At 35.1% G+C, this 10,174-nt stretch overlaps 2 protein-coding genes across 2 annotated transcripts; one reads left to right on the top strand and one right to left on the bottom strand.

The window, feature by feature from the left end:
* Positions 1 to 807: 807 nt before the first annotated feature.
* Positions 808 to 6,071, top strand: LOC111293687 (E3 ubiquitin-protein ligase WAV3-like). The gene is made up of 2 exons (XM_022886554.2): positions 808 to 1,586; positions 3,802 to 6,071. Exons 1-2 carry the CDS (start codon positions 1,329 to 1,331, stop codon positions 5,728 to 5,730), a joined length of 2,187 nt encoding a protein of 728 aa, XP_022742289.2. The 5' UTR covers positions 808 to 1,328; the 3' UTR covers positions 5,731 to 6,071.
* Positions 6,072 to 7,307: 1,236 nt separating this feature from the next.
* Positions 7,308 to 9,894, bottom strand: LOC111293688 (uncharacterized). Its single transcript, XM_022886558.2, has 4 exons — positions 9,736 to 9,894; positions 8,475 to 8,689; positions 7,715 to 7,841; positions 7,308 to 7,601 (listed from the first exon to the last, which is right to left on the bottom strand). Exons 2-4 carry the CDS (start codon positions 8,666 to 8,668, stop codon positions 7,524 to 7,526), a joined length of 399 nt encoding a protein of 132 aa, XP_022742293.2. The 5' UTR covers positions 8,669 to 8,689; positions 9,736 to 9,894; the 3' UTR covers positions 7,308 to 7,523.
* Positions 9,895 to 10,174: the final 280 nt, after the last annotated feature.

Below are 10,174 nucleotides of genomic sequence, written 5' to 3'. Positions count from 1 at the left end.
TTATAAACTTCATGTCAAACTCTATTTAAATCTTTCTTTATTATTAGTGGGCGTCAATTAATTAGAAATTTTTTATTTAATGCGTTGAGAATATCATGTGTTTGTAATAGAGCTGACAAATCTGATGGGAATTGCAAAATTTTGTTCACATTCGAATTTTATTTTTTATGGTAAGAAAAAATTTGAAAATAGATAAATTATTTAATTTTTTAGATTAGAATAAGATGTATCATATTTGATAATTTAAAATAAATAATTGTAAATTGTATATTTAAGATAACTTCAATAAATAACTACTGATAAGAGCTAAATCTCATATTTTTTCATCAAAAAGAACGTTTTTAATCAATTGAATCAATCATTTATTGATAAATTTAATTTTATTTGATTAAAAAATTAAAAAATTAAATTTATTTGATTCAAATTCTAAATAATTAACTTTAAATGATTTATATAAATTTACAATTTAAAATTTAAATTGTAAAAATTTAAAATCAAATAAATTTAATGTCAAATTTGAATAGATAAACACAAAATAATATAAATTCAAAATAATCAGAAATAACCTAAATTTTCTTCTATGGATGCAATCTAATCCAATGGGTTGGATTGTCAGCTCCTGTTCATAATTTACGGACATTTTTTAATATTTTCAATAAAATAATAATAGCAATCGCAATGCTTATAAACCAAAAAAAGAAAAAAAATTGTATATAGCATTTTGACAGCAGCAGCAGCTGTATATTTTAATATTAATTAATGGAGCATTATAAAAAAGCAGCTGCAAAATTTTTTTTGCTTTTTATTATTCAAGTAAAACGTGCTTTTATTAATGGGGTCTTCCTCTTGCTTTAACCTCTCCCAACATCAATACCTTCACCAACAACAGCAAAGGTCAAACAATTCTCAAATCTCAATAAATCCCATAACTCAACTCAAACCTCAACTCCGCCTTTCTCTCTCTCTTCAATGGCGGCCAACAACACCAACAAGAAGACTAGTAATCCGCCTCTTCTAACTGTGATTTAGTCCCTTTGACATTGTAGCCTACAAGAACTGCAGCTTTATCGGTCTTCTTTTCATTTATTCAAACAAAAACAATAACCCCCATTAAACCTCTCTCTCGTCTCTTTATATATTTTCTATTGGCTTCGTGTTCCATTTCCACTTTTTTAAGACCCATTTTTTTTTCTCTCTCTCAATCTTTCCCATTCCAAAGAAAAGCTCTCTGAAAGGTAGCAACTTGACATAAGAATCAACTTCAAGATCCAGTTTTTAACTTTGGGTTTTTGTTTTCTAGTTCAAAAGATTTTTTTTTTTGAGTCAAAATGGGTAGTAAATGGAGAAAAGCAAAGTTGGCTTTAGGCCTGAATCTCTGTGCTTATTTGCCTAGAACTTTAGATGATGATGATTATCGTTCACTTCCTTCTGGTGAAAGATTATCTGATGCTGCTTTGTTACCTCCTTCAAACTGGGAAAATATGTCTGCTTCTAGGCCAATGACTCCTTTGCCTTCTTCTCATGGTCTAAGGTTGCCTAAAAGTTTGTCTAGAAGCTTGTCTAGAAGTGCAAGCAAATCATCCAAGGTTTGGTTTTCTCCTTTCTTAAAAGTTCTTAGATTTTGTAAAAAAATTTTCTTTTTATTTTGCCTTTGAGTTGTTTGAGTGTGCTTTGTCTTCCCTTATGATAAGTGAGGATTTGTTGAAGCCATTAAAACTTTAGTATTTTTTTTTTCCTTTGGATGGATTCTAGTTGTGTGTTTGTATTTTTTTGGTTGTTGATAATGGAGGGAAAAAAAACAGAGAGCGGAGGAAATTTCTTAAACCAGGTTGTGGTTTGAATGGGTTTTTGCATTTTTTTTTTTGTGTTTGATTGCTTGTTATAAATTGTGGGGAGGTTGGATGAAGGAGATAAAAAATTTTGAATGTTGCTTTTATTTGTGTATTTTGATTTTGTTAGCTTTGTGTGTTTGAGGGCTTTTGGTCGTTTTAGGCCGTGTCGAATTTGTTGTTGGGAGATTGAGTTGGAAAAGGAGGGAAATGAAGTTTTCGCATTGGGGGTATTAGGCTTTCTATTGTTTTTCTACTAATAATTTATAAATTTGAGGGGGTACAGTTGTAGTTTTTGTTTGGTTCCTGAGAAAAAAACATGGGTTGGAAAGAAAAGGTTATGTAGTTTTTGGTAATTGGAATCGTGTTTATTGAGAAAATCGAAAGTTAAAGTCAGCTACCTAAGTTAACATAAATATTATATATCTGTCATTGTTATTAGTATTATTATATTATTATTTGCTGAGCTTGTGATTTTAATTATTGAGGCTGATGATGCTGATATTTTCCGCTTGTGGTTTGTTAGTTATTAAGAAAGAAAAAGGAAAAAGAATAATTTTTTCTGTTCCTTATTTGAATAATGAAGATCTCTACTTGGTTATGCTTTATTACCTAAACGATTGCTGGATTGGATTGGAGACTTTCTGTTTATCGGTTGCCAGAAGAAAATCTATCTGTTTATTTTCCAACACCAATTATATTTAGAGCATAGTTTGTTTATTTTCCCTTTGAAAGCGGTAGAGGTGAAGCCTCTGAAATTTCTCAATGTTCTCTTCATACTGTTTTTATTTTGAATGCCTGTTCCGTCAATTATGACCTTGTCTTTGTTTTTATCCACTGCTGATGCAATTGCATAAACTTTATTAATCCTTTCTTGTATGGTTGGCGCAATTGAAAACATATTTTCTTGTTTATCCAGCTATAACATCTTTTCCCTTTTATGTGTGTAGGAAAATGCCTAATTCAATAATTAAGGTTGTGCTGTGGTCTAATCATTCCCGTCTTATTTTAACGTTTATTGATGATTAAATGGGTTTATTGACCTAAGTAGTTGAGCTTTAGATTTTTTCGTGGTTAATGCACAAATCCCTTTCGGGACCACTTTTAATTGCCTTACTAGTAAAGGATGACTAACAAGATTAACCTTTGCCTTTTATCCTTCCCTTGTAAGGAAGAAAAAAGCAGCCTTGCTTGATGGACTCATCTGTTGACTGTTAAAATTGCAACCTTTCTAGCAGTTAATTTCTTCAAAGAAGTAAAGAAAAAGAATGGAAAAGAAATACCTAAAAGCGTAATATGAATTTTTTTTTTTTTTTTTATGGATGGGGCTTTCAATGTTTGTCCCCAGCTCTTCTAAAGATCTGGTTCATCTGTATAGGTGAATAGTTGCTTGATAATTTCTCAAAAGTTACTTCTTTGATTCTCAGCTTTATTTGCATGATATGCCCTTTATTTGTTGGATACCTAACATTGACTTCTTTTTTAGATTACTAGGCTGATTAGTTACTCCTCGATTTTTTGTCTCCCTTTTGTGGCGATGCTACTTTTAGGTCTGGCCCAAAGTAAAATTCATTCACACCTAAACCTTTATATTCCCAACAATTTTCGTTATTTCTTTTTGGCTAGAAAAAAAATGGTGATGATTTCTCTTTCACTATTTCTTATTGAAAACGAAAAAATAAAGGGCATACCTAATTCCTTCCATTGCTATCCTAGTATTTGTACAGTAGAACAGCAATAGGTGGTGTTGCTGCGTATAATTATCATTAGCACCCTGTATTGTGCCTTTTGGGTTTTTCATTCATTGATGATTAAAAATACAACACAGCAACTGTTGAAATGTGTTAGGTTTATATATATATTTTCTTTGCCTTTTCTTTTTTTTTTTTTCTGATTGGTTTCCAGAGATTTTCATTTAAAAAAAAAAATCCATTTTAGCATATGCTAATTTTGTTTGTTATATTTGTTTCAGCAAACATGTTCAATATGTTTGACCAAGATGAAACAAGGAGATGGTCATGCTATTTTCACTGCAGAGTGCTCACATTCTTTCCACTTCCATTGCATTGCTTCAAACGTAAAGCATGGTAATCAAATTTGTCCAGTTTGTAGAGCAAAATGGAAAGAAATCCCCATGCAGAGCCCTAGTTTGGATCCTCCCCCTGTCAGGGCAGCAATCAGCCCTGTAGGTTTGCCACAAAGTGATGATTTGATGACTGTAGTCCGCCGGTTGCCTCCACCTCGTAGAGATTTACGTCGGCGACATGTTGTACCATTATTTCAGGCTCCTGAACCAGGTGTTTTCAATGATGATGAATTGTTGGATCACCTACCTGTGAGTGATGAGAGTAGGATTTCCTCAGATAACTCGTCTCTTAGAACAATAGAGATCAAAACATACCCAGAGGTTTCAGCTGCACCAAGGTACAGTTCTTATGATAATTTCACAATTCTTGTTCATCTTAAAGCTGCTGCAACCGTTGCAGTTCAAAATCCCAGCAGAAATCATGCTAGCTTGCCACAATTTTCTCAAAATCCCCGTGCTCCTGTTGACCTAGTCACAGTGCTTGATATCAGTGGTAGCATGGCTGGCACCAAGCTTGCACTACTAAAACGGGCAATGGGGTTTGTAATACAAAACCTTGGCTGTAATGATAGACTTTCAGTCATTGCCTTCTCTTCAACAGCCCGCCGCCTCTTTCCCCTTCGTCGAATGTCTGACGTAGGGCGGCAGCAGGCACTTCAAGCTGTTAACTCTCTGGTTGCAAATGGTGGTACCAACATAGCTGAAGGCCTGAGGAAAGGTGCTAAGGTAATGGAAGACAGGAGGGAAAAGAATCCAGTTGCCAGCATAATACTTTTGTCGGATGGGCAGGATACTTATACTGTCAATGGTGCTGCTGCAAACAAGTCTCAACCAAATTACCAGTTGCTTGTCCCTCTGTCTATGCACGGGGGTGACAACCCAGGATTCCAGATTCCAGTGCATGCTTTTGGTTTTGGTGCAGATCATGATGCATCATCAATGCATTCAATTTCAGAGATCTCTGGGGGCACATTTTCTTTTATTGAAACAGAAGCTGTAATCCAGGATGCATTTGCACAATGCATTGGTGGCCTTTTAAGTGTTGTAGCTCAAGAGCTGCAAGTGGGTGTTGAGTGCATGAATCCAAGTCTCTGCCTTGGCCCACTTAAAGCAGGCAGTTATCCAAGCCGTGTGACAGCTGATGGAAAAACTGGATTTATTGAGGTTGGAGATCTCTATGCTGATGAAGAGAGGGATTTCTTGGTATCAGTTAAAGTACCATCAGAGTCCTCTGAACGTGAAACATCGTTGCTAAAGGTGAAATGTGTTTATAGGGATCCCTTGACTAATGAAATGACAACTTTGGAGAGTGATGTTGTTAGGATTCAAAGACTTGAAGTGGCTGGGCAGGAAGTAGTGTCAATTGAAGTAGACAGGCAACGCAACAGGTTCCAAGCAGCAGAAGCAATGGCAGAGGCAAGAACCACGGCTGAGCAGGGAGATCTAGCAGGTGCTGTTTCAATCCTTGAAAATTGTAGAAGGCTGTTGTCTGAGACTGTTTCAGCCAAATCTCATGACCGACTTTGTGTTGCATTGGATGCTGAGCTCAAGGAAATGCAAGAGAGGATGGCAAGCAGACATGTGTATGAGGCATCCGGGAGAGCATATATCCTCTCAGGACTGAGCTCACACTCGTGGCAAAGAGCGACTGCAAGAGGTGACTCCACTGATGGTTCAAGTCTGATTCAGGCATATCAAACTCCATCAATGGTTGAGATGCTTACTCGATCTCAGGCAATGTTACTGGGTAGTCCATCAACTCAAAGGCTTGTCCAACCACTATGGTCACTTGGATCACAACCGAAGCCAAGGTAATATTTTGAAAGTAATATGGCAACTATCATCAAATAGTTTTTCTGGAGCTTTTTCCCTATATTCTGCAAAATTTTGTTTGGGGAGGTGATAAAGTGGAGGGTCTTACATGTGAAAATGAATAAGAAATTGGGAAAAAGGCAGAAGAAAATATTTTGGGAGTAGAAAAGAGAAGCAAGAGTAGGTAGGGTTTACACCATTTTGTATTTTTGTTTGCGTTGTTGGGGGGTGTACATAAAGAGAAATGGCTTTTTCTCTCTGGGGTATATGTTTGTAATTGTTGAAATGATTGTGGTGAGCTCTTCACCTAATCTATAATTATCTGCAGCAATTCTTTTTACAAAGTCTTCTGTTACCATCTCCTTTGCTAATCTCTTTCTCTCTCTCTCCGACAACAACACGTATATTTATGATCTAGTGCATGAATCTAAGGTAACAGGAAGTTGATTCTGCCCCTGAACTGCAGTTTAGCAGACAAGATTTGTGCAAATGATGTATTCACCAAAGAGTGCCAGAATCGAACATGATCTAATGCTGTCTACTCATCAGTCTTGCATGGTCGAAAAACAACTTTATTTTCTTTGCTAAATGAAGGCCCTATCAGTATATTTGTTGCTTGTTTGTAGTTGAAATTTGAAAACTGCACCTAGATAAGAGAATAGATTTGAAATATATAATCAACGCCCTAAAGTGTCTGCAAATTGAGGTTCATGTCATCCCAGCCAGCACCAACCCATTTTCTCTTTTGGCACGGTTTTGTGTAAGGTTGCTATAAAGAAATAATTGAGTTTAAATCACCCTAAATGGCTAAACCCATTGTTAAATGCTCTCAACGAGAAGTTTGTATACTGAAAAAGCAAAAATTCACAAGAAAATCTCACATTTGATTACTCAGATCAGTACATATATTGGTTGAAAATAAAAAAAACATAACCAGGAAAAGCTAAAGACCAGCCTACTAATAAGCCCCACCCCCCCCCCCCCCCCCCCCCCAAAAAAAAAAAAAAGGCTCCAGCATGCTTTCCTGATGGTTATTGAAATGAAAACCAATCATAAATGATAGGGAAACACACTAATAGCAAGGTGTCGAAAAAGAACAACTTAAGCTAAACAATTCTTCCTGACCAAAAAACCAAACCTCAAATCTGTGATAAGCAGCACCCAAATCATTTTACCTCCCAAACTTCATAAAAAGATGGAACCACCAGGCACCGCCTGATGCTACACTGGCTCCACAAGATCCAACAGCTCCAGGACTTTATGGGCCCTTGCGGTCATGGGTAATAGTATGCTCATTGCTATCTTCCATTTTAACAACGGTTTCAAATCAGAAAAACTAATTGTGATTTGTGTCTTTCACTTCCGGCATCTGGTTTCAATGTTGCTATGGTCTATTCACAAGCTGTTATCCTGTGCTCTTCTTAAAAGCACTCCCTCCTCCCCTGTGACATCTTTGGTTACACATGCATGCATGGATCCTAAACTAATGCATCGTGCAATGACTTTGGGAAATTTAGATTAACATAGTGCCCTCTTTTAGTTTTCTGTTCTCGCTATTATGTACAATGAGCCTCTCTCTCTGAATAATGTATGCAACAGGCTTTGATAATTTAATAAGTTCTCAAAAAGAATACTAAATCATCGGCTACAATATCAATCTAAACTATAAAAACTGAGCAACATGAGTGACAGATTCCAACCAGATAACACCAAGTATTTTTCAAGATGTATCTACCAAAATACTAATGTTTATTGCAACTACCAAAAAAAAAACCTTTTGGATAGAGAGCCCAACGCTAGCGTGACTTGCCTTCATTTGGCCTAGGAATTCTTTTGTAGTCATAGTTGTTTATGTCAACGTTCTCTTGCAAAGCCTACAAAACAGAAGAAAAGGCTAGTAAGTTACAAATTGTCTTTTTTTTTTTTTTTTTTGGCCAATAAGTTACAAATTGTCATGAGCTTGAGGTTGCATATAAAACCACTATACCTTTAAGTCTTCCTCCAACGAAATCTTTTTTGGCTTATATGCATCGATGGGTCCTGTTCTTGATAATGCTTTCCTGGTCTCAATAATTTCCCAGTCTTGATCATCTTTCACCTTTGCAATATCCTTGCTGAACTACAAAGTACTATTATGTTTTAGAAGAACATGGAAAAGAGCAGCAGGAAGAGGAAAATCAGTAGCAAAAAGGTGATGATAACTATTACCATAGACTAGAGGTGTTGCAACAGTAATTGAAACTGATATTGCTATTACAAAATAAAAATCCAAATAATGATCAGAAATTCTCTAGTGAAGCATCAACGGAGGATACATACAAAGGTTCTTCATGTAAAGTCTAGATATACAGAACTTAAGCCATAATAAGTACTCTTCCTTCAAGCAATAAGGCTCTGGAAATATTAAGGCTTCAATATTGTTATCTACCTATAACTAGTGAAACTTTTAGATCAGATCAACGATATAAAATTCTAAAGCAAGGTAAACAACTTATTCCAGAACAAGGTTTCATTCTTGTAATACTACAGGTCCCTCTCCAATCATTAGGAACGGACCATGAACAGAACTAAGCCACTTATCTACAACATAACACAGTTTGTCCCTCAAAGTTAACATGACATTTGCTGTTCTCTACCCAGCAGATATGTTCACTCCCAGATGAAACAAAAGTCTCATCAGCTAAAGTGGTTCCAAAAATCTATTTGCAAATTAGGCAATTAATGGAGATCCAAGTGCCAGAACTAACCTGCCTTGCAAGAGATGACCGAGGCCGACTGCCCCAAACACAGTCAATGAAATCATTGGAAGCCCATATCTGATAAATGGATACTTCCTACCCCACCTTTTGAAGGATGAAGCTGAACTCTGAACATTAGCAGTTTTAGCAGCCAGATTACTAGTTTTCTGAGGCTGACTCATATTTCCCTCAATGGATGCCATTGTCGCAAATCATGAAACAACCTGTACAAGAGTGTCAGTTTCAAGAGAAGTTCATGCTATTTTGACTTGTCAATCCAGTTTAGATAGCCGAAAGGGACTAATTATATAGTTAGGTCTTTATTAAAGATGTAATATTCATTGCAAAATTTAAACTTTTTTCCTTGTAATTTGTATAGATAAGTGACTATTCTTGTTTTGATCACGTAGATAAGTGACTATTCAAGGAAAACATAGAAAATCTATCTAAATCCTAGGCACCAAGCACCCTTTAACATTTACATCTAACACAATATACCAAGCTTTTCCAAATTCAACTCTACTTCCAATGCAACCATATCGGATTAAGTTAACCAAGAATCAAAAAACCTCATGAGTTGAAACAAACTCCAACTGAAACATACAGGAAAAGATACAGACTTCAGTTGAGCTTATTGTTTTCTCAACAAACAATATAAAAACTAATTTAAAAGTTTGGATTTGAATCATAAGAATCACTTCAAATGTGACATCCTTTACCCATTAGGCTAAAACAAAAGCAAATTTTGAGTTAAAAACCATCCACAAGATTTCACCAATATTCTCTATAACATGAACCATCCACAAGATTTCACCAATATTCTCTATAACATAAACCATCCACAAGATTTCACCAATAATCTCTATAACATATTTTTACTTCTTATTTTGTAATAACAACCCAAATAATGGAAAAGAAAAAACAATTTCTTTTGTTCAACTAATCTCAAATTGCCCCTTTTCACATAGTAAATAAAAATTTACAACTTTTTGCTAAGTTGATATTTCTTATTCCCACGTTTCTCAACTCATCAACAAATTAAAAAACCAAATCGAATACTAAAAATTCCAATTTTTTAGAAAAAATAGAAAATAAACAAAATTTGAATATAACCTTTTCACATAATAAATCAATACACTAACACATTTTTAAAAAAGAAAAACAAATTGATTACTGAAAATTGCATTTTCAAGGGGAAAAAGATAAAATTTGTACATAGCAATATAAATAGAGATACAAGAAAAAAAAGGTATAGGATATGATTAGATACCTTCTTCTTTAGGTGGGTGTTTGGAATCTGCTAGGAGTTTCTTGATTAAAGTTTTGATTTCAAAAAACAGTTTAAAAGAAAAATCAAAGCTTGAAAGAGTTTCATTCGGGAGAGAAACGAAGAACAAGAAGAAGATTGAGACGCCGCCAGAAAGTCCCGTCCTTTTTTTGGTCACAAGCCCATTTTAAAATTAAAAGTCTAAGCCCAAAATCTAAAACCAGATTAACGACAGTCCTGTCCTTTTTATTAGTTAAATGCCCATTTTAAAATTAAAAGTCTAAGCCCAAAATCCAAAACCAGATTAACGACGTCGGTCCATTCAGTTCGTTTAGTTGAGAAATTTCTTTCTGACTTTCCCAATCATTTCCCCTCTTTTTTTATTGGGTTTAAGCTTATTTCTCTTTCTGTTATTAGTTTCTTGCAATTAAAACCCAAATGG

Source organism: Durio zibethinus, chromosome 14 (assembly GCF_047325235.1).
Source record: "Durio zibethinus cultivar Kanyao isolate XHJ-2024 chromosome 14, ASM4732523v1, whole genome shotgun sequence".
Taxonomy (NCBI): Eukaryota; Viridiplantae; Streptophyta; class Magnoliopsida; order Malvales; family Malvaceae; genus Durio; species Durio zibethinus.
Note: the sequence above shows the minus strand (reverse complement) of the source record. Positions and strands in the feature narration are given on the sequence as shown.